At 44.0% G+C, this 25,752-nt stretch overlaps 1 protein-coding gene across 1 annotated transcript in view; it reads left to right on the top strand.

Moving 5' to 3' along the window:
* Positions 1–1,068: 1,068 nt before the first annotated feature.
* The window catches only part of LOC106604029 (integrin beta-like protein E), a 31,152-nt gene continuing 6,468 nt past the window's right edge, over positions 1,069–25,752 (top strand). The window contains exons 1-5 of the mRNA XM_014198360.3: positions 1,069–1,413; positions 12,333–12,529; positions 12,793–12,930; positions 13,178–13,316; positions 25,314–25,488. Of these exons, the coding sequence (XP_014053835.3) occupies positions 1,291–1,413; positions 12,333–12,529; positions 12,793–12,930; positions 13,178–13,316; positions 25,314–25,488 (772 nt within the window). The 5' untranslated portion in view covers positions 1,069–1,290. The remainder of the gene's footprint in view (positions 1,414–12,332; positions 12,530–12,792; positions 12,931–13,177; positions 13,317–25,313; positions 25,489–25,752) is intronic.

Below are 25,752 nucleotides of genomic sequence, written 5' to 3'. Positions count from 1 at the left end.
CCATATCTTGTTCAGGGGCTTCATAGCAAAGGGGGTGAACGCACCACTTTTACGGTTTTAATGTTTTAGAATTTTTTGAAACAAGTTAGTTTTTTTATTTCACTTCACCAATTTGGACTATTTTGTCTATATCCATTACATGAAATCCAAATAAAAATCAATTTAAATGACAGGTTGTAAGTCAACAAAATAGGAAAAACGCCAAGGGTGGTGAATACTTTTGCAAGGCAATGTAAGTTGTTTATTATTGTAATGATCTCTTTTTTTTATGTTGTGTTTGTGATGAATCTATGTAATGCAAAGTTTGCAACAAAATAAAGTGTATTTTTTATGGAATTCCTGACTGTGTTCCAGGACCCAGCCACCTCCCACTGGGTACAGACGTCAATTCAAAGTCGTTTCATTGAACCAATGTGGAAACAACGATGATTCAACCGATGTGTGCCCAGTGGGCTGCCAGGATGCCTTCAAGGAATCCTGCCTTGAATCTGACTCATCATCTCACTTTTCAAGTGACAAACAACAATCTTTAGCAGACCGGGATTCCATAGTCAGTCTGGTGATTAAAACAGGTTAGTGTACTTCTGAGTGTGACTCATAACACGCAGTGGGAGATGCTTCTGTAAATATGTGTGTGTGTGTGTGTGTGTGTGTGTGTGTGTGTGTGTGTGTGTGTGTGTGTGTGTGTGTGTGTGTGTGTGTGTGTGTGTGTGTGTGTGTGTGTGTGTGTGTGTGGGGGGGGGGATATGTGTTTGTACATGACTACATGTGTGTAGATGGGTGCATGTGTGTGTCAGAGCAGGCTGGTGGGAGGAACTATAGGAGGACTGGCTGGAATGGAATAGATGGAAAAGACTCACTGTGGTTTCCATGGTTACCATATGTTTGATGTTTTTCATACCATTCCATTAATTCCATTCCAGACATTAAAATGAGCCCGTCCTTCTAGCTCCTCCCACCAGCCTCCACTGGCAGGTGTGTGTGTGTGTGTGTGCTAACGTTCTTACGTGTGTGTGTGTGGGGGCAGTTCAGTGTGCTTGCAGGTTAATATGCGCATGTGCCTCTACTGTACATGTGTCTATTAAAGCAGAGTCAGTTGTCAGAGAGAGACAGAGAGACAGAGAGACAGAGAGATAGACAGACAGACAGACAGACAGACAGACAGACAGACAGACAGACAGACAGACAGACAGACAGACAGACAGACAGACAGACAGACAGACAGACAGACAGACAGACAGACAGACAGACAGACAGACAGACAGACAGACAGACAGACAGACAGACACCATGTCTCCCTCCCAGTCCTCCCTACTGCTGCTGCTGATGGTCTCCTGCTCCTGGGCCACCCACTTCTTAGGAGGAACCATGACCTTCAACCCCAGAGGGACCAACCCAGATGGGACCTACAGGGTGAGACCAATGACAATGATGATGCTTCCTATTAAAGCTGCAATATGCAGAAATCACTCTGTCATTTCCTGGTTGCTACAATTCTAATAGTTTGTCTAATTTCAGTTTGTGACAAAACAAGCATGTATAGCGTAGATCTAAACTGCTGTGAAATATATTTTCAATAACCAACAATATAGTATGTTCAGCTGTTTGAAACTGTTGTACAAAACAGAAAGTAAAAGACACAAAAAGACAGATCTTTAACTATAACCAGTAAACTACCAGATTGTACCAGTAAACCACCAGAATGTACCAGTAAACTACCAGAATGTACCAGTAAACCACCAGAATGTACCAGTAAACCACCAGAATGTACCAGTAAACCACCAGAATGTACCAGTAAACTACCAGAATGTACCAGTAAATCACCAGAATGTACCAGTAAACTACCAGAATGTACCAGTAAACCACCAGAATGTACCAGTAAACCACCAGAATGTACCAGTAAACTACCAGAATGTACCAGTAAACTACCAGAATGTACCAGTAAACTACCAGAATGTACCAGTAAACCACCAGAATGTACCAGTAAACTACCAGAATGTACCAGTAAACCACCAGAATGTACCAGTAAACCACCAGAATGTACCAGTAAACCACCAGAATGTACCAGTAAACTACCAGAATGTACCAGTAAACCACCAGAATGTACCAGTAAACTACCAGAATGTACCAGTAAACTACCAGTAAACTACCATGTGTACCAGTAAACCACCAGAATGTACCAGTAAACCACCAGAATGTACCAGTAAACTACCAGAATGTACCAGTAAACCACCAGAATGTACCAGTAAACCACCAGAATGTACCAGTAAACTACCAGAATGTACCAGTAAACTACCAGTAAACTACCATGTGTACCAGTAAACCACCAGAATGTACCAGTAAACCACCAGAATGTACCAGTAAACTACCAGAATGTACCAGTAAACCACCAGAATGTACCAGTAAATCACTAGAATGTACCAGTAAACTACCAGTAAACTACCATGTGTACCAGTAAACCACCAGAATGTACCAGTAAACTACCAGAATGTACCAGTAAACCACCAGAATGTACCAGTAAACTACCAGAATGTACCAGTAAACTACCAGAATGTACCAGTAAACTACCAGAATGTACCAGTAAACCACCAGAATGTACCAGTAAACTACCAGAATGTACCAGTAAACCACCAGAATGTACCAGTAAACCACCAGAATGTACCAGTAAACTACCAGAATGTACCAGTAAACCACCAGAATGTACCAGTAAACCACCAGAATGTACCAGTAAACCACCAGAATGTACCAGTAAACTACCAGAATGTACCAGTAAACCACCAGAATGTACCAGTAAACCACCAGAATGTACCAGTAAACTACCAGAATGGACCAGTAAACCACCAGAATGTACCAGTAAACTACCAGAATGTACCAGTAAACTACCAGTAAACTACCATGTGTACCAGTAAACCACCAGAATGTACCAGTAAACCACCAGAATGTACCAGTAAACTACCAGAATGTACCAGTAAACCACCAGAATGTACCAGTAAACCACCAGAATGTACCAGTAAACTACCAGAATGTACCAGTAAACCACCAGAATGTACCAGTAAACCACCAGAATGTACCAGTAAACTACCAGAATGTACCAGTAAACCACCAGAATGTACCAGTAAATCACTAGAATGTACCAGTAAACTACCAGTAAACTACCATGTGTACCAGTAAACCACCAGAATGTACCAGTTAACTACCAGTAAACTACCATGTGTACCAGTAAACCACCAGAATGTACCAGTAAATCACTAGAATGTACCAGTAAACTACCAGTAAACTACCATGTGTACCAGTAAACCACCAGAATGTACCAGTTAACTACCAGATTGTACCAGTAAACTACCAGATTGTACCAGTAAACTACCAGAATGTACCAGTAAACCTCCAGAATGTACCAGTAAACCTCCAGAATGTACCAGTAAACTACCAGAATGTACCAGTAAACTACCAGAATGTACCAGTAAACTAGTTTACAGATAGATAAATAGATCTAAACGGCTGTGAAATATCTTTTCAATAACCAAAAACATAATATTTTCAGCTGTTTGAAGCTTATGGATCCAAGATGGCGCAGCAGTCGGACGTGTGTTTTTCTTGTCCCGTGTAAATAGTCTGCTTTCCATTTCTTTCGCATATATTGTAATCTCACTTTCCATCTACAAACTAATTAAGCTTTCCTGCAACCCGCCTCACTCAATGTGGTATCTTCATCTTTAGCTCAGACACCAGCCAGCTTTAGCTCGGACAATACCTTCCAGTCTGCACAGCGCGATATCAACCCAGAGCATATCGGAGTGCTTTTCTCTACCACATCACCGGAATCCTGCCGCAAGCTCTGGACCATTACTCTGGATCATCACAGCTTGCTAGCTCCAACCGAGTGGCTATTGTACCCTTATCCTACTCCTCCTCTGTTCCTCTGGTGATGTAGAGGCTAACCCAGGCCCTGTAGCCCCAGTACTAGACCTATTCCCCTGGCGCTGTCACGACTTCTGCCGAAGTCGGTCCCTCTCCTTGTTCGGGCGGCGTTCAGCGGTCGACGTCACCGGCCTTCTAGCCATCACCAATCCACTTTTCATTTTCCATATGTTTTGTCTTTGTCTTTACACACCTGGTTTCAATTCCCCAATTACTCTGTTCCCCCATGTTTGTTTGTGAGTAATTGTTTATTGTATTGCGGTCCATATTGTGTGGCCTTGTATTTATATTACGTGTATTGTGTTTATATTGAGTAAATTGCTTTCTTTACTCATAAATCTCCTGGTAAACGCAGCACTTCCCAGGAGTCACGTGTATCCTCTGTCACAGGAGGAGACGGGGGCTATGGAAACATATGTCTCCGAATCCCTGGGGCTGGGATACATTTGGCCCTCCACTTCACCTGTCTCCTCGAGTTTCTTTTATGTGAAGAAGAAGGATGGAGGTTTGCGCCCGTGTATTGACTATTGGGGTATCAATCAGATCACTGTGAGGTACAGCTACCCACTGTCTCTTATCGCCAGTGCGATCGAGTCAATGTACGGGGCGCGCTTCTTCCCAAAATTGGATCTCAGGAGCGCTTACAACCTGGTACGTATCTGGGAGGGGGACGAGTGGAAGACGACATTTAGTACCACCTCAGGGCACTATGAGTAACTCGTCATGCCGCACGGGTTGATGAATGCTCCATCAGTCTTCTAGGCTTTGTTGACGAGATTTTCCGGGACCTGCACGGGCAGGGTGTAGTGGTGTATATCGACGACATTCTGATATACTCCGCTACACGCGCCGAGCATGTGTCCCTGGTGCGCAAGGTGCTTGGTGGACTGTTGGAGAATGACCTGTACGTCAAGGCTGAGAAATGTCTGTTCTTCCAACAGTCCATCTCCTTCCTAGGGTATTGCATTTCCACTTCAGGGGTGGAGATGGAGAGTGACCGCATTTCAGCAGTGTGTAATTGGCCGACTCCCACCACGGTAAAGGAAGTGCAGCGGTTTCTAGGGTTTGCCAACTACTACCGCAGGTTTATCCGGGGTTTTGGTCAGGTAGCGGCTCCCATTACCTCACTGCCGAAGGGGGGACAGGTGCAGCTGCAGTGGTCAGCTGAGGCGGACAGGGCTTTTGGTCATCTGAAGGCTGTTTACCTCGGCTCCCATGCTGGCCCATCCGGATCCCTCTTTGGCGTTCATAGTGGAGGTGGACGCGTCCGAGGCTGGGATAGGAGCCGTGCTCTCTCAGCGCTCGGGCACGCCACCAAAGCTCCGCCCCTGTGCTTTCTTTTCGAAGAAGCTCAGCCTAGCGGAGCGAAACTATGATGTGGGGGACTGGGAGCTGTTGGCTGTTGTCAAGGCTCTGAAGGCGTGGAGACATTGGCTTGAGGGGGCTAAACACCCTTTCCTCATCTGGACTGACCACCGCAATCTGGGATACATCCGGGCGGCGAGGAGACTGAACCCTCGCCAGGCAAGGTGGGCCATGTACTTTACCCATTTTGTTTTCACTCTGTCTTACAGACCAGGTTCCCAGAACGCTAAGGCAGACACACTGTCCCAGATGTATGACACAGAGGACGGTCCATGGATCACACTCCCATACTTCCGGCCTCTTGCCTAGTGGCACCGGTGGTGTGGGAGCTGGACGTGGACATAGAGCGGGCGTTACGCACAGGGCCCACTCCCCCCCAGTGTCCAGCTGGGCGTCTGTACGTTCCGTCTGCTGTCCACGACCGTTTGATCTATTGGGCCACAACACGTCACCCTCTTCCCTGCCATCGGTCAGACGGTGCGTTGCCTTAGTGGGAAGTACTGTTGGCCCACCTTGGAAGGACGTGAGGGTTTATGTTTCCTCCTGCTCGGTGTGCGCCCAGTGCAAGGCTCCCAGGCACCTGCTTAGAGGGGAGTTACAACCCCTACCCGTTCCACAACGCCCGTGGTCGCACCTGTCGGTGGACTTCCTGACGGATCTTCCTCCCTCACAGGGTAACACCACGATCATGGTCATTGTGGATCGGTTTTCTAAGTCTTGCCGTTTCCTCCCTTTGCCCGGTCTCCCTACGGCCCTACAGACTGACGGAGGCCCTGTTCACTCACGTCTTCTGGCACTACGGGGTGCCTGAGGACATAGTCTCTGATCGGGGTCCCCAGTTCACGTCCAGAGTCTGGAGAGCGTTCATGGACGTCTGGTGGTCTCGGTCAGCCTCACCTCAGGTTTTTACCCAGAGAGTAACGGGCAAGTGGAGAGAGTAAACCAGGATGTGGGTAGGTTTCTGCAGTCATATTGCCAGGACGGGCTGGGGGAGTGGGCGGCGTTCATCCCCTGGGCAGAGATGGCCCAAAACTCACTCCGCCACTCCTCCACTAACCTCTTTCCCTTCCAGTGCGTCCTGGGGTATCAGCCGGTTCTGGCACCTTGGCATCAGAGCCAGATCGAAGCTCCTGCGGTGGACGAATGGTTTAAGCGCTCAGAGGAGACCTGGGACGCCGCCCATGTGCACCTGCAACGGGCCGTGAGGCGGCAGAAGGCGAGCGCCGACCGCCACCGCAGTGAGGCCCCGATGTTCAAGTATTAGGGTACCTAAGGATTGATTATAAATGTTGTTTGACTGGTTTGGAAAAGTTTATTAGTAACGTTTGGGATTCATTTTGTATGCATTTTGATGGAGGGAAACTGGGTGGATTTATGACTGAAGCGCGCCAGGTAAACTGAGTTTTTATGGATATAAAGAAGGATATTATCGAACAAAAGGACCATTTGTGATGTATCTGGGACCTTTTGGAGTGCCAACAGAAGAAGATCATCAAAGGTAAGGCATTTATAATATCGCTATTTCTGACTTTAGTGGTGCACCTGCCTGGTTGAAATATGTTTTTCATGCTTTTGTATGCTGGGCGCTGTCCTCAGATAATCGCATGGTTTGCTTTCCCCGTAAAGCCTTTTTGAAATTTGACACAGTGGATTAACAAGAAGCTTTATTTTGATGTATTACACTTGTGATTTCATGAAAGTTAAATATTTACAATTCTGTTGTTTGAATTTCACGCTCTGCAAATTTCACGCTACTGTCCCACCTGCCCATAAGAAGTTAACCATTTCCGTCCGTGTATCCAATTCTCCATGTGGTTAGGAATTCAACAACCATTACAACCTTAGCTTATACTGAGGTTTTTGTGGTCTCTACTCAAACCTTGACTTTAAAGGGAATACAATTCTCTCACATTAACATCATTACATCATTTCACAAACTAATTCATTTTATACAATAATTAGACGCAAACCTCATAACGGAGACTCCTGTATAAACAGAGTTATGGTAATATCTTTCATGAGGTCACAAACATGAAACAAAACGGACCGGGTCGTAGCTGGCTTCTCCACCGACCGTTTACACATTCTCCAAAACATGGATATTGTTCAGTTCTCAAGTTCTATGTGTCTCTTTCTGCATGGCCGAGAGGGTCTCCTCCAAGAATTTATGACCTGAGATTACAGAACCTGGGTGTAGGAGAGGGAGAGAGGAATGCCACGATCTATACCCAGAAAGGGTCACGTCATGACAACTGCTTTAGCACACTCCGCCAACCCGGACGTCCTAGCCGTGTCTGATTCCTGGCTTAGGAAGGCCACCAAAAATTCTGAAAATTTCCATCCCCAACTACAACATTTTCCGCAAAGATAGAACTGCCAAAAGAGGTGGAGTTGCAATCTACTGCAGAGATTGTCTGCAGAGTTCTGTCATGCTATCCAGGTCTATGCCCAAACAGTTCCAGCTTCTACTTTTAAAAATACACCTTTCCAGAAATAAGTCTCTCACTGTTGCTGCCTATTATAGACCCCCCTCAGCCCCCAGCTGTGCCCTGGACACCATATTTGAATTAATTGCCCCCATTTATCTTCAGAGTTTGTACAGTTAGGTGACCTAAACTGGGATATGCTTATTACCCTGGCCATCCTACAATCTAAGCTAGATGCCCTCAATCTCACACAAATTATCAATATTAATAAATCCGTAAACATGGGCACCATTATAGATATCATCCTGACCAACCTGCCCTCTAAATACACCTCTACTGTCTTCAACCAGGATCTCAGCGATCACTGCCTCATTGCTTGCGTCCGTAATCGGTCCAGGGTCAAACGACCACCCCTCATCACTGTCAAACGCTCCCTAAAACACTTCAGCGAGCAGGCCTTTCTAATCGACCTGGCCCGGGTATCCTGGAAGGATACTGACCTTATCCCGTCAGTAGAAGATGCCTGGTTGTTTTTTAAAATGCCTTCTTCACCATCTTAAATAATCATGCCCCATTCAAAACCTTTTGAACTAAGAACAGATATAGCCCTTGGTTCACTCCAGACCTGACTGCCCTTAACCAGCACATAAATATCCTGTGGCGTTCTGCGTTAGCATCGAATAACCCCCGTGATATGCAACTTTTCAGGTAAGTCAGGAACTAATATGTACAGGCAGTTAGGAAAGCAAAGGTTAGCTTTTTCAAACAGAAATTTGCATCCTGAAGCACTAACTCCAAAAGGTTTTGGGACACTATAAAGTCCATGGAGAATAAGAGCACTGTCTCCCAGCTGCCCACTGCACTGAGGCTAGGAAACACTGTCGATAAATCTACGATAATCGATCATTTCAATAAGCATTTTTCTACGGCTGGTCATGCTTTCCACCTGGCTACCCCTAGCCCGGCCAACAGCTCCGCACCCCTCACAGCAACTTGCCCAATCCCCCCCCCCCCCCCCCCCCGCTTCTCCTTCACCCAAATCCAGATAGCAGATGTTCTAAAAGAGCTGCTAAATCTGGACCTGTACAAATCAGCTGACCTAGACAATCTGGACCCTCTCTTTCTAAAATTATCTTCCGCAATTCTTGCAATCCCTATTACTAACCTGTTCAACCTCTCTTTCATATCGTCTGAGATACCTAAAGATTGGAAAGCTGCCGCGGTCATCCCCCTCTTCAAAGGGGGAGACACTCTAGACCCAAACTGTTACAGCCCTATATCCATCCTGCCTTGCCTTTCTAAAGTCTTCGAAAGCCAAGTTAACAAATAGATCACCAACCATTTCGAATCCCACCGTACCTTCTCCGCTGTGCAATCTGGTTTCCGAGCTGGTCATGGGTGCATCTCAGCCATGCTCAAGGTCCTAAAAGATATCATAACCGCCATCGATAAAAGACAATACTGTGCAGCCATCTTCATCGACCTGGCCAAGGCTTTCGACTCTGTCAATCACAGCATTTTTATCGGCAGACTCAATAGCCTTGGTTTCTCAAATGATTGCCTTCCCAGGTTCACCAAGTACTTCTCAGATAGAGTTCAGTGTGTCAAATCGGAGAGCCTGTTGTCCGGACCTCTGGCAGTCTCTATGGGTGTGCCACAGGGATCAATTCTTGGGCCGACTCTCTTCTCTGTATACATCAATGATGTCGCTCTTGCTGCTGGTGATTCTCTGATCCACCTCTACGCAGACGACACCATTCTGTATACATCTGGCCTTTCTTGGACACTGTGTTAACTAACCTCCAGACGAGCTTCAATGCCATCCAACACTCCTTCCGTGGCCTCCAACTGCTCTTAAACGCTAGTAAAACAAAATGCATGCTCTTTATCCAATCGCTGCCTGCACCCGCCCGCCCGACTAGCAGCACTACTCTGGACAGCTCTGACTTAGAATATGTGGACAACTACAAATACCTAGGTGTCTGGTTAGACTGTAAACTCTCCTTCCAGACTCACATTAAGCATCTCCAATCCAAAATTAAATCTAGAATCGGCTTCCTATTTTGCAACAAAGCCTCCTTCACTCATGCTGCCAAACATACCCTCGTAAAACTGACCATCCTACCGATCCTTGACTTCGGCGATGTCATTTACAAAATAGCCTTCAACACTCTTCTCAGCAAATTGGATGTAGTGTATCACAGTGCCATCCGTTTTGTCACCAAAGCCCCATATACTACCCACCACTGCGACCTATATGCTCTCGTTGGCTGACCGTCGCTACATATTCGTTGCCAAACCCACTGGCTCCAGGTCATCTGTAAGTCTTTGCTATGTAAAGCCCCACCTTTTCTTAGCTCACTGGTCACCATAGCAACACCCACCCATAGCACGTGCTCCAGCAGGTATATTTCACTGGTCATCCCTAAAGCCAACACCTCTTTGGCCGCCTTTCCTTCCAGTTCGCATCTGCCAATGACTGGAACGAATTGCAAAAATCACTGAAGCTGGAGTCTTATATCTCCCTCACTAACTTTAAACATCAGCTGTCAGAGCAGCTTACCGATCACTGCACCTGTACACAGCCCATCTGTAAATAGTCCACCCAACTACCTCATCCCCATACTGTTATTTATTTTTGCTCTTTTACACCCCAGTATTTCTACATTTGCACAAACTGTATATAGATTGTTCTATTGTGTTATTGACTGTACGTTTGTTTATCCCATGTGTAACTGTGTTGTTTTTGTCGCACTGCTTTGCTTTACCTTGGCCAGGTCGCAGTTGTAAACGATAACTTGTTCTCAACTGGCCTACCTGGTTAAATTAAGGCATATATTTATTTATTTTTATTGAAAAAGTCTACAAAACCAAAAGTAAAAGACACAAAAAGACAGATCTATAGCTCACATTTCTACATATTGCAGGTCTTAAGTGTTTTCTTTAACTAATGCTTATTTGTTCTTGCTGTCATCTTGAAAAATAGGTTCTTCATAGGGGTTGGAGATTTACTGGTAACTTTCTAAATGTACCAGTAAACTACCAACATTTACCAGTAAGATACCAGAATGTTGAAAACATTCAAGGAGTTTTCCAAACACGGAAAAATATATATAAAAAAAAAATGTACATCACAAATCTTTAAAACAAAGCTGTAAAACATGATCCTTAATATAACCCATCAATATGTAAATTACCGGGGGTTTTGGAAACCTATTCTTAGCTCAACAGGCTTGTAAAATAGACTCTAGACTAGAGAATGGTAGAAATGGAAGACACAACGTTTCCCTTTGGACTGTGGTGCATGTTTGCTGCCCTCTAGTGTTCTTTGGACTGTGGTGCATGTTTGCTGCCCTCTAGTGTTCTTTGGACTGTGGTGCATGTTTGCTGCCCTCTAGTGTTCTTTGGACTGTGTTTGCTGCCCTCTAGTGTTCTTTGTCATGTATGTCCTTTTCTCATTCACTACGTATACCCACTCCTATTCACTACTTATACCCACTCCTATTCACTACTTATACCCACTCCAATTCACTACTTATACCCACTCCTATTCACCACTTATACACACTCATATTCACTACATATACCCACTCCTATTCACTACATATACCCACTCCTATTCACTACTTATACCCACTCCAATTCACTACTTATACCCACTCCTATTCACTACTTATACCCACTCCTATTCACTACTTATACCCACTCCTATTCACTATGTATACCCACTCCTATTCACTGCTTATACCCACTCCTATTCACTACTTATACCTACTCCTATTTACTACTTATACCCACTCCTATTCACTACTTATACCCACCCCTATTCATGTCTTCTCAGTATTTCAGGCTTTAATATGCATTATGATAATATAGTGCCTATTGAGAGTCTACACACCCCTTGCACAGTCTTCAAAATGTGCTGCCTTAAAATTACTTCTACAAGGGACTACATTAGATTACCACCCCCCAAGTCATCTTGTTTTTATGGTGTGTTTTCTATATGAATCTGGAAATGCTTTTACAATTTATCTTTTAATTTTATAAATGTGAAGTAGGCTGTGTAGATGAATAGAAAAACAATGTAATTTCATCCATATTTAGATGTAACTTTAAGGCATCAAACTGTGCAAGGAAGGGATGTGTAGACTTTCACTAGGCATTATATACTGTATCTATTTCACCATTTTGAATTGATTTTGCCTGTTGTTGATAACTAAGTGTTGTTTTGAATTGATATTATCTATTGTTGATAACTAAGTGTTATTTTGAATTGATAGTATCTATTGTTGATAACTAAGCGTTGTCCACCAATGATTATGTTGTGCCTAACCACTTCCTCTTCAATCAGTCTTTGTTGGAACATGGTTTGTTCTCTACAGAAGGCTTGTTGTATCATTGTAATCCCTGACAAAGGATGAAATGAATCAGAGTTTAGAATGTTCTGTACTATTGAACGTACCATAATGATAAAGGCATTTAGCTATATGAAGAATGCCTTGCTCCTCCTGGTTCTCTTACCCTCCTTACCAAAGAGAACATTTGTCTTTGTTCCACACTTGTTAAAGACAGCAGTCTAGAAATGTGTCTGAAATGGTGGTTTAATGAAGTGGGTTGTTGCAGGTGGACCTTCGTTACAAGACAGCCTTCCACTATTCCATCTGTCTTTCTGATACCTGGTGGTGTGTCAGTGGGGACTGTGGGAATGAGACCAGTCTAGTGGTTAACACAGTGGACCAGGGGATATCTGAGGACTGGTGTCAGACAGAAGGAGTCATGACTAGACACGTCTCCATTAACACACAGACTTTTGATCTGCGGTGAGTGTTTCTTTTCTATTCAAATCTTCCATCCATTACCAGTATCATTATGAACCTGATTTGTATTAACAGGGAACAGATAAGTTATTGCATCCTGGTTACCTAAGTAGTTATAGAGAATATGTCCAACATGCCCCATTACAACAGGAAGGAGAAAACACACATTAGTTAATACACACAGTACTGTACATGATGAACACCATAACAACAACAGTGTTTAGGATGTGTTTTTGGAACTCACCTTTGTCTCTAAATCATTACAGATTGGATAGCTGTTGCTGGATAGACAATGATAATGATGTTTATTTTTGGAGGCTGTTGACTCATGTGGATCTTGGGGTCAGGTCTGACACGGGGACAGTCAACCGATCTCCACAGACCACTGTCATACCTTTGATGAGGTAAATTCTCCTACTTATCAGTGTTAAGTGATTTAGTTCAATGAACAAGTGAATTTATAAATCTGTGTGTTGCATTCAGTCAATATAAAACAGGTCTGAAACACTGCAATAATAGTCTCTCTCTCTCTCTCTCTCTCTCTCTCTCTCTCTCTCTCTCTCTCTCTCTCTCTCTCTCTCTCTCTCTCTCTCTCTCTCTCTCTCTCTCTCTCTCTCTCTCTCTCTCTCTCTCTCTCTCTCTCTCTCTCAGTGTCCCTGCTAATTGTCAAAGAGATTTCAACCTGTTGCTGTTTGATCCAGATGGGGATATGGTCAGATGCAGATACGCAGTACCAACGGATGAGTGTTACACATCAAGTGACCTTCCTAATGACTTCACTCTACGAGAGGTTAGTATCCAAGTAGAACAACACAGACAACGATGGACTGTGATGAAGATAGTAGTGAATAGCTAATTAAAACTTAAACTGCCAGTCCTCGCTGCCCCCTTACCATGCCAATGAGCAGCCATTTTGACTGTGATATTCTAACAATCCATTTTGGAAGACCACATTAATTCTTCTGACAACAACAGCTAAGTGACTACCCCAAACTGCATGAAAATGTTCACAGATTCCCCGCAATCATGAAACAACATTGGTGACACAAGGGAGATAAGACTCAAGAACTGTCTGAAAAGTGAAGAAACCTTCACTTTTGTTTTGACGAAGCAAAACAAACTGTCAGACAAACAGAGAACACAGGTATAAATACACAGGGGATAATGGGGAAGATGGGCGACACCTGGAGGGGGGGTGGAGACAATCACAAAGACAGGTGAAACAGATCAGGGTGTGACAGCCAACACCCATTTTTCAAGCTAGCATATAATGTCACATAAACCCAAACCACAGCTAAATGTAGCACTAACCTTTGATGATCTTCATCAGATGACAACCCTAGGACATTATGTTATACAATACATGCATGTTTTGTTCAATCAAGTTCATATTTATATCAAAAAACAGCTTTTTACATTAGCATGTGACTAGCATGTGACTAGCATTCCCACCGAACACTGCCGGTGAATTTACTAAATTACTCACGATAAACGTTCACAAAAAGCATAACAATTATTTTAAGAATTATAGATACAGAACTCCTCTATGCACTCGATATGTCCGATTTTAAAATAGCTTTTCGGTGAAAGCACATTTTGCAATATTCTCAGTAGATAGCCCGGCATCACAGGGCTAGCTATTTAGACACCCAGCAGGTTTAGCACTCATCAAAGTCAGATTTACTATAAGAAAAATGTTATTACCTTTGTTGTCTTCGTCAGAATGCACTCCCAGGACTTCTACTTCAATAACAAATGTTGGTTTGGTCCAAAATAATCCATCATTATATCCAAACAGCGGCGTTTTGTTCGTGCGTTCTAGACACTATCCTAAAGGCTAAATAAGGGTGACGAGCATGGCGCAATTCGTGACAAAAGAATTCTAAATATTCCATTACCGTACTTCGAAGCATGTCAACCGCTGTTTAAAATCAATTTTTATGCCATTTTTCTCATAAAAAAGCGATAATATTCCGACCGGGAATCTGCGTTTAGATAAACAGACAAAGGAAAAGAAAGCATTCGGTCGAAGCGGGCACGCGCCTAAGCCCATAGTACTCTGAGTGGCCACTTGCCAAAAGCGATAAAGTGTTTCAGCCAGAGCCTGCCTCGATATCGTTCAACGTTTTCCCGGGCTCTGAGACCCTATGGAAGACGTAGGAAGTGTCACGTTATTGCACAGATCCTGAGTCTTCAACAAAAAGAGCCAAGATGAAACACTACTTCTCAGACAGGCCACTTCCTGCTTGAAATCTTCTCAGGTTTTGGCCTGCCATAGGAGTTCTGTTATACTCACAGACACCATTCAAACAGTTTTAGAAACTTTAGGGTGTTTTCTATCCAAAGCCAATAATTATATGCATATTCTAGTTACTGGGCAGGAGTAGTAACGAGATTAAATCGGGTACGTTTTTTATCCAGCCGTGTCAATACTGCCCCCTAGCCCTAACAGGTTATTATCTAACAAGTAATATCTAACAATACACAAAATCTAAAGTAAAGGAATGGAATTAAGAATATGTCAATATTTGGACGAGCAATGTCAGAGCGGCATTGATTAAGATACAGTAGAATAGGATAGAATACAGTATATACATATGAGATGAGTAATACATAGACTAAGATACAGTAGAATAGTATAGAATACAGTATATACACATGAGATGAGTATTACATAGACTAAGATACAGTAGAATAGTATAGAATACAGTATATACATATGTCCTGGAGGGCAGTTAGTTTGCCTCCGGTGATGTGTTGGGCAGACCGCATAACCCTCTGGAGAGCCCTGCGGTTGCGGGCGATGCAGTTGCCATACCAGGCGGTGATACAGCCTGACAGGATGCTCTCAAATATGCATCTGTGAAAGTTTGTGAGGGTTTTAGGTGACAAGTACAATTTATTCAGCTTCCTGATGCTGAAGAGGCGCTGTTGCACCGCCTTCACCACACTGTCTGTGTGGTTGGACCATTTCAGTTTGTCAGTGATATGTAAGCAGAGGAACTTGAAGCTTTCCTTCCACCTTCTCCACTGCGGTCCTGTGGATAGGGGGGCGCTCCCTCTGCAGTTTCCTGAAGTACACAATCAGCTCCTTTATTTTGTTGACATTGGGTGAAAGGTTATTTTCCTGGCACCACACTCACAGGGCCCACAACTCCTCCCTGTAGGCTGTCTCGTTATTGTTGGTAATCAAGCCTACTACTGTTGTGTCGTCTGCAAATTTGATGATTGAGGCGTCCGTGGTCACACAGTCATGGGTGAACAGGGAGTACAGGAGGGTGATGATCACACATCTTTGTGGGGCCCCAGTGTTGAGGAGCAGCGAAGTGGAGTGGTTGTTTCCTACCTTCACTACCTGGGGCAGCCCATCAGGAAGTCCAGGACTCAGTAGGACAGGGAGGGGTTCAGACCCAGGGCCTCAAGCTTAATGATGAGCTTGGAGGGTACTATGGTGTTGAATGCTGTACTATAGTCAATGAACAGCATTTTTACATAGGTATTCCTCTTGTCCAGAGGTGGCGGTCCAAAGTTAGTTCAATGAAATTACGTTGAACCAAAGTGAAATAGACATTGAATTGACATCTGTGCCCAGTGGGTCCATGATATCAAAGTTATATTTTAAAGATGTTTTACAGGTCAATTCCACCAAAATTAACATTTGTGTTGTTATTGTAAAGTATTTAGTGATGTCCTATTTTTTTTTTCTTATTTTCTGATTTCTAATCTATTGACTGTTTAGTGAGGAGTAAAACCAGAAACTACTTCTGTGTGACGTAGACCAGAAGCGTCACTGAGATGACTAGTAAAACAAAATATGGCCAGTGGTTTTCAGTGATCTAAATAACCTGTGTGTAGTTGTCTGATCATATTGGACCTCCCTGCTATATGCTGCTCTGTTTGTCTGTCTAATAACATCTGGAAATACTTTACATAGATGCTCAAAAACCTATTGAACAACAGTTTGGTCAGCAATGCTGCTGAGGGTGCTTCAACAGGGCCCTGACAGAGCCTATAGAACAACATGCTGAGGGTGCTTCAACAGGGCCCTGACAGAACCTATAGAACAACATGCTGAGGGTGCTTCAACAGGACCCTGACAGAACCTACAGAACAACATGCTGAGGGTGCTTCAACAGGACCCTGACAGAACCTATAGAACAACATGCTGAGGGTGCTTCAACAGGACCCTGACAGAACAACATGCTGAGGGTGCTTCAACAGGGCCCTGACAGAACCTATAGAACATCATGCTGAGGTTGCTTCAACAGGGCCCTGACAGAACCTATAGAACAACATGCTGAGGTTGCTTCAACAGGGCCCTGACAGAACCTATAGAACAACATGCTGAGGTTGCTTCAACAGGGCCCTGACAGAACCTATAGAACAACATGCTGAGGGTGCTTCAACAGGGCCCTGACAGAACCTACAGAACAACATGCTGAGGGTGCTTCAACAGGGCCCTGACAGAACCTATAGAACAACATGCTGAGGGTGCTTCAACAGGACCCTGACAGAACCTATAGAACAACATGCTGAGGGTGCTTCAACAGGGCCCTGACAGAACCTACAGAACAACATGCTGAGGGTGCTTCAACAGGGCCCTGACAGAACCTATAGAACAACATGCTGAGGGTGCTTCAACAGTCACTGGGCCCTGACAGAACAACATGCTGAGGGTGCTTCAACAGGGCCCTGACAGAACCTACAGAACAACATGCTTAGGGTGCTTCCATAGTCACCGAAAACAATGTAGACCTTACATATAGACCTTACAGTGAAATACTTACTTACGAGCCCCTTACCAACAGTGCAGTTAAAAATTGTTTTTGATAAGAATAAGAGATAAAAGTAACAAGTAATTAAAGAGCAACAGTAACAAAGAACAATATATACAGGGGGGTGCCGGTACAGCGTCAATGTGTGGGGGCACCGGTTAGTTGAGGTAGTATGTACATGAAGGTAGAGTTATTAAAGTGACTATGTATAGATGATAACAACAGAGAGTAGCAGTGGTGTAGAGAGGGGGGGGCACTGCAAATAGTCTGGGTAGCCATTTGACTAGATGTTCAGGAGTCTTATGGCTTGGGGGTAGAAGCTTTTTAGAAGCCTCTTGGACCTAGACTTGGCGCTCCGGACAGCTTGCCGTGCGGTAGTAGAGAGAACAGTCTATGACTGGGGTGGCTGGAGTCTTTGACAATTTTTAGGGCCTACCTCTGACACCGTCTGGTATAGAGATCCTGGATGGCAGGAAGCTTGGCCCCAGTGATGTACTGGGCCGCTCGCACTACCCTCTGTAGTGCCTTGCGGTCGGAGGCCGAGCCGTTGCCATACCAGGCAGTGATGCAACCAATCAGGATGCTCTCGATGGTGCAGCTGTAGAACCTTTTGAGGATCTGAGGATCCATGCCAAATATTTTCAGTCTCCTGAGGGGGAATAGGTTTTGCCCGATTCACAACTGTCTTGGTGTGCTTGGACCATGTTAGTTTGTTGGTGATGTGGACACCAAGGAACATGCAGCTCTCAACCTGCTCCACTGCAGCCCCGTCGATGAGAATAGGGGCGTGCTTGCTTGATCCTCTTTTTCCTGTAGTCCACAATCATCTCGTTTGTCTTGATCCCGTTGAGGGAGAGGTTGTTGTTCTGGCACCACACGGCCAGGTCTCTGACCTCCTCCCTATAGGCTGTCTCGTTGTCGGTGATCAGGCCTTCCACTGTTGTGTCATCGGCAGATTTAATGATGGTGTTGGAGTCGTGCCTGGCCGTGCAGTCATGAGTGAACAGGGAATTCAGGAGGGGGCTGAGTACGCACCCCTGAGGGGCCCCATGGCTGATGTGTTGTTACCTACCCTTACCACCTGGGGGCGGCCCATCAGGAAGTCCAGGATCCAGTTGCAGTGGGAGGTGTTTAGTCCCAGGTTCCTTAGCTTATTGATGAGCTTTGAGGGCACTATGGTGTTGAACGCTGAGCTGTAGTCAATGAATAGCATTCTCACATAGGTGTTCCTTTTGTCCAAGTGGGAAAGGGCAGTGTGGAGTGCAATAGAGACGGCATCATCTGTGGATCTGTTGGTGCGGTATGCAAATTGGAGTGAGTCTAGGGTTTCTGGGATTATGATGTTGATGTGAGTCATGACCAGCCTTTCAAAGCACTTCATGGATACAGATGTGAGTGCTACGGGTCAGTAGTCATTTAGGCAGGTTGCCTTAGTGTTCTTGGGAACAGGCACTATGGTGGTCTGCTTAAATGTTGGACAGGGAGAGGTTGAAAATGTCAGTGAATAAGCTTGCTAGTTGGTCAGCGCATGCTCGCAGTACACGTCCTGGTAATCCATCTGGCCCTGCGGCCTTGTGAATGTTGACCTGTCTAAAGATCTTACATCGGCTGTGGTGAGCGTGATCACACAGTCTTCCGGTACAGCTGGTGCTCTCATGCATGTGTTACTTGCCTCGAAGCGAGCATAGAAGTAGTTTAGCTCGTCTGGTAGGCTCGTGTCACTGGGCAGCCCTCGGCTGTGCTTCCCTTTGTAGTCTAATGGTTTGCAAGCCCTGCCACATCCGACAAGCATCAGAGCCGGTGTAGTACGACTCGATCTTAGTCCTGTATTGATACATTGCCTGTTTGACGATTCGTCGGAGGGCATAGCGGGATTTCTTATAAGCTTCCGGGTTAGAGTCCTGCTCCTTGAAAGAGCCAGCTCTAGCCTTTAGCTCAGTGTGGATGCTGCCTGAAATCAATGGCTTCTGGTTGGTGTATGTATGTACGGTCACCGTGGGGACGACGTCATCGACGCACTTATTGATGAAGCCAATGACAGATGTGGTGTACTCCTCAACGCCATTGGAGGAGTCCCAGAACATATTCCAGTCTGTGCTAGAAAAACAGGCCTGTAGCTTATCATCTGCTTCATCTGACCAGTTTTTATTGATCTAGTCACTAGTGCTTCCTGCTTGAATTGTTGCTTGTAAGCAGGAATCAGGAGGGTGGAATTTGGTCAGATTTGCCAAATGGAGGGCAAGCTTTGTATGGTTCTTGTGTGTGGAGTATAGGTGGTCCAGAGTTATTTTCTCTCTGGTTGCACATTTAACATGCTGATAGAAATTTGGTAAAACGGATTTAACTTTCCCTGCATTTAAGTCCCCGGCTACTAGGAGCGCTGCCTCGGTGAACGTTTTCTTGTTTGCTTATGGCGGAATACAGCAATGCTATCTTGGTGCCAGCCTCTGACTGTGGTGGTAAACAGCTACAAAGAATACAGATGAAAACTCTCTCGGTGTAACGGCTGTCGGGAGAGAGAGTAGACCAAGGCGCAGCGGAGTTAGTGTTCATCATGATTGTATTTAATTAACGTAAGAACACTATACAAAAACAAGATAACCGACAGCAAAACAGTCCTGTTCGGAAATGATCTAAACAGAAACAATTACCCACAAAACCCCAACGGAAAAACAGGCACCTATGTGTGACTCCCAATCAGCAACAACACTCTACAGCTGTGCCTGATTGGAAGCCACACGGCCAAAATCAACGAAACAAACCAACATAGAAAAATGCACATAGAACGCCTAACCAATGTAACACCCTGGCCTAACCAAAATAAAGAACAAAAAACCCCTCTCTATGGCCAGGGCGTTACACTCGGTAGGTGATGTGGTCTATAGCTTATCATGAGATACTCTACCTCAGGTGAGCAATAGCTTGAGACTTCCTTAGATATCGTGCACCAGCTATTATTTACAAAAAGACATAGTCCGCCGCCCCTGGTCTTACCACTGTTCAATCCTGCCGGTACATCGTTGTCGTCGTTCAGGCATGACTCCGTGAAGCATTAAGATGTTACAATTTTTATTGTCCAAAGATTGCACATTTGCTAGCAGAATTGAGGGAAGTGGGGGTTTATTTGATCACCTTCGACTTCTCAGCAGGCAGCCCGCTCTCCGCTTCCTCTTTCTCTGCCTCCTCTTCACGCAGATCACGGAGGTCGGGGCCTGTAATAGCAGTAATAGCAGTCCTGATGTCCAGAAGTTATATTCGGTCATAAGAGACGGTAGCGGCAACATTATGTACAAAATGAGTAAAAAAATAAGTTACAAACCAGATAAAATACATAAAAACACAATCGTTTGGGGGCACCTAAAACATCTGCCTTCTGCTCCGGCGCCATGTTACTATAGAATACCATGCTGAGGGTGCTTCAGTAGTCACTGGGCTCTTACAGAAAAACCACATGATGTCATGTGGAAAGTCACATGTGAAAACATTTGAGAACATTTGGTTTTGGAACTCTTCACATGTGAACACAAAATGTAGGTGTCATGGCACACACAGAGTGCTTTTATCATGATATTTTCAACTTACATATTTTAACTTTTTAAACATTTTATTTAACCTTTATTTAACCAGGTAGGCTAGTTGAGAACAAGTTCTCATTTACAACTGCGACCTGGCCAGGATAAAGCAAAGCAGTGCGACACAAGCAACAACACAGAGTTACACATGGAATAAACAAGCGTACAGTCAATAACACAACAGAAAAAAAGAAAGTCTATATACAGTGTGCGCAAATGGCGTGAGGAGGTAAGGCAATAAATAGGCCATAGTAGCGAGGTAATTACAATTTAGCAGATTAACACTGGAGTTATAGATGAGCAGATGATGATGAGCAGATGATAATGTTCAAGTAGTGATACTGGTGTGCAAAAGAGCAGAAAAGTAAATAAAAACAATATGGGGATGAGGTAGGTAGATTGGGTGGGCTATTTACAGATGGACTATGTACAGCTGCAGCGATCGGTTAGCTGCTCAGATAGCTAATGTTTAAAGTTAGTGAGGGAAATGTAAGTCTCCAGCTTCAGCAATTTTTGCAATTCGTTCCAGTCACTGGCAGCAGAGAACTGGAAGGAAAGATGGCCAAAGGAGGTGTTGGCTTTGGGGATGACCAATGAGATATACCTGCTGGAGCGTGTGCTATGGGTGGGTGTTGTTATGGTGACCAGTGAGCTGAGATAAGGCGGGGCTTTACCTAGCATAGACTTATAGATGACCTGGAGCCAGTGGGACTGGCGTCGAATATGTAGCGAGGGCCAGCCGACTTGAGCATACAGGCTGCAGTGGTGGGTGGTATAAGGTGATTTGGTAAAAAAAGCGGATGGCACTGTGATAGATGCATCCAGTTTGCTGAGTGGAGTATTGGAAGCTATTTTGTATATGACATCGCCGAAGTCGAGGATCGGTAGGATAGTCAGTTTTACTAGGGTAAGTTTTGCGGCGTGAGTAAAGGAGGCTTTGTTATGAAATAGAAAGCCGATTCTATATTTGATATTGGATTGGAGATGTTTGATATGAGTCTGGAAGGAGAGTTTACAGTCTAGCCTGACACCTAGGTATTTTTTGTTGTCCACATATTCTAGGTCAGAACCATCCAGAGTAGTGATGCTAGTCGGGCGGGTGCGGGCATTGAACAGTTGAAGAGCATGCATTTGATTTTACTAGCGTTTAAGAGCAGTTGGAGGCCACGGAAGCAGTGTTGTATGGCATTGAAGCTCGTTTGGAGGTTAGTTAACCTCTCTGGGCTAGGTGTGACGTTTGCGTCCCACCCTAGTCAAGAGCCAGTGGAATCCCGTGGCGCGATATTTAAATACCTTAGAAATGCTATTACTTCAATTTCTCAAACATATGACTATTTTACACCATTTTAAAGACAAGACTCTCGTTAATCTAACCACACTGTCCGATTTCAAAAAGGCTTTACAACGAAAGCAAAACATTAGATTATGTCAGCAGAGTACCCAGCCAGAAATAATCAGACACCCATTTTTCAAGCTAGCATATAATGTCACAAAAACCAAAACCACAGCTAAATGCAGCACTAACCTTTGATGATCTTCATCAGATGACAATCCTAGGACATTATGTTATACAATACATGCATGTTTTGTTCAATCAAGTTCATATTTATATCAAAAAACCAACTTTTTACATTAGCATGTGACTAGCATGTGACTAGCATTCCCACCGAACACTTCCGGTGAATTTACTAAATTACTCACGATAAACTTTCACAAAAAACATAACAATTATTTTAAGAATTATAAATACAGAACTCCTTTATGCAATCGCGGTGTCCGATTTTAAAATAGCTTTTCGGTGAAAGCACATTTTGCAATATTCTGAGTAGATAGCCCGGCCATCACAGGCTAGCTATTTTGACACCCAGCAAGTTTGGTACTCACCAAACTCAGATTTACTATAAGAAAAATTGGATTACCTTTGCTGTTCTTCGTCAGAATGCACTCCCAGGACTTCTACTTAAACAACAAATGTTGGTTTTGTTCCAAATAACACAGTGTCCAAAGAAGGGCCAGATGTATACAGAATGGTGTCATCTGCGTAGAGGTTTATCAGGAATCACCAGCAGCAAGAGCAACATCATTGATATATACAGAGAATAGAGTTGGCCCGAGAATTGAACCCTGTGGTACCCCCATAGAGACTGCCAGAGGTCCGGACAGCAGGCCCTCCGATTTGACACACTGAACTCTGTCTGAGAAGTAGTTGGTGAACCAGGCGAGGCAATCATTTGAGAAACCAAGGCTATTGAGTCTGCCGATAAGAATGTGGTGATTGACAGAGTCGAAAGCCTTGGCCAGGTTGATGAAGACGGCTGCACAGTACTGTCTTTTATCGATGGCGGTTATGATATTGTTTAGTACCTTGAACGTGGCTGAGGTGCACCCATGACCAGCTCAGGAATTTGCACAGCGGAGAAGGTACAGTGGGATTCGAAATGGTCAGTGATCTGTTTATTAATTTGGTGTCACGGCTGTTCAAAGGATCGGACCAAAATGCAGCGTGTTCGTAGTTCCACATATTTTATTTACCGTGAAACTAAATGCAATACAATAAATACTTGAATACACAAAAACAACAAACCGTGACACAGAGAGAAAACACACTACTCAAAAATGTATCACCCACAAAAACAGGTGGGACAAACATCAACTTAAATATGACCTCCAATTAGAGACAACGACAACCGGCTGTCTCTAATTGGAGATCATACCAAACAAAACCAACATAGAAATACAAAACTAGAAACTTAACATAGAAATACAAAACATAGACAAACACCCCCTGTCACGCCCTGACCTACTCTACCATAGAAAATAATAACTTACTATGGTCAGGACTTGACACTTGGCTTTCGAAGACTTTAGAAAGGCAGGGCAGGATGGATATAGGTCTATAACAGTTTGGGTCTAGAGTGTCACCCCCTTTGAAGAGGGTGATGACCGCGGCAACTATCCAATCTTCAGGGATCTCGGACGATACATAAGAGAGGTTGAACAGACTGGTAATAGGGGTTGCAACAATGGCGTCAGATAATTTTAGAAAGAGAGGGTCCAGATTGTCTAGCCCAGCTGATTTGTATGGGTCCAGGTTTTGCAGCTCTTTCAGAACATCTGCTATCTGGATTTGGGTGAAGGAGAAGCTGGGGAATCTTGGGGAAGAAGCTGCGTGGGGTGCGGAGCTGTTGGCCGGGGTTGGGGTAGCCAGAAGGAAAGCATGGCCAGCCGTAGAGAAATGCTTATTGACATTTTTGATTATCTTGGATTTATCGGTGGTGGCCGTTTTACCTAGCCTCAGTGCAGTGGGCAACTGGGAGGAGGTACTCTTGTTCTCCATGGACTTTACAGTGTCCCAAAACGTTTTGGAGTTAGAGCTACAGGATGCAAATTTCTGTTTGAAAAAGCTAGCCTTTGCTTTCCTGACTGCGTGTATTGGTTCCTGACTTCCCTGAACAGTTGCATATCGTGGGGACTATTTGATGCTATTGCAGTCCGCCATAGGATAATTTTGTGCTGGTCAAGGGCAGTCAGGTCTGGAGTGAACCAAGTAGTAGCTAATTAGCTGGTTAGCTCCAGATGGCTAGCTGGTGATGGAGGTTCTGACTATAAGGTCTAAAAAAAAATATTAAAAAATGTGTGGATTCGTGTCACATTGAGTGAGGCGGGTTACCAGAAGGTATATTTCAATTAAAAATGGAATAAAAATATTGAAAAAATTTGAAATATATACAAAAAAGACGAAAAAAGACAAAAAGTAAACAAGAGGATGACAAACCACGTCTGCACTGCTACGCCATCTTGGGGAAAAAAAGTTGTCATGTTATCACGTTGTCACATTTTAAATCATGTGAAATTCAGGTTTTTCCCCGTAAGGGGTATTTGGTTATTGATGAAAACACTTTATTTCAGATGCAGATCAGATTAGCTAGCTAAAGCTAGCAGCAGACTTCCATTCTGATAGGAGAACCAGGTAGCAGCAGGCTTCCATTCTGATAGGAGAACCAGGTAGCAGCAGACTTCCATTCTGATAGGAGAACCAGTTAGCAGCAGGCTTCCATTCTGATAGGAGAACCAGTTAGCAGAAGGCTCACATTCTGATAGGAGAACCAGGTAGCAGCAGGCTTCCATTCTGATAGGAGAACCAGGTAGCAGCACGCTTCCATTCTGATAGGAGAACCAGTTAGCAGCAGGCTTCCATTCTGATAGGAGAACCAGTTAGCAGCAGGCTTCCATTCTGATAGGAGAACCAGGTAGCAGCAGGCTTCCATTCTGATAGGAGAGCCTTAGACTACCTATTGACTTTCTTGAACATTTCATAAGGCATTGACAATTTACATCCTTCAAGAATCTATGGGTTTAAATACATCATTTTAAAGTAAAAAATGGATGTAGCAATAACATATTGCCCCTTTAATCTTGTTTTTATCTTGTCTCCCTCAGAACTGCACCTTGTCATTTTGGGGCAACAGTAATACCACTGGAACATATGTAGTTCAGATGGTGATGGAGGATTTCCCGACTCAGTCCATCTCTCTCTCCTATACTGACGGATCTCAATCTAACAGGACCTCAAACAATACACTCTGCAAACTGCCTGTTCAGTTTGCAGTGAGAGGTACATATATGATCTATACAGTTTATCTTTATATCTAGGTAGTTTATCTTTATAACTAGGTAGTTTATCTTTATAACTAGGTAGTTTATCTTTATAACTAGGTAGTTTATCTTTATAACTAGGTAGTTTATCTTTATAACTAGGTAGTTTATCTTTATAACTAGGTAGTTTATCTTTATAACTAGGTAGTTTATCTTTATAACTAGGTAGTTTATCTTTATATCTAGGTAGTTTATCTTTATAACTAGGTAGTTTATCTTTATA

This window comes from Salmo salar, chromosome 04 (assembly GCF_965601325.2).
Source record: "Salmo salar chromosome 04, fSalSal1, whole genome shotgun sequence".
Classification (NCBI taxonomy): Eukaryota; Metazoa; Chordata; class Actinopteri; order Salmoniformes; family Salmonidae; genus Salmo; species Salmo salar.
The sequence above is the reverse complement of the archived record's forward strand: the minus strand, read 5'-3'. Positions and strand labels throughout refer to the sequence as shown.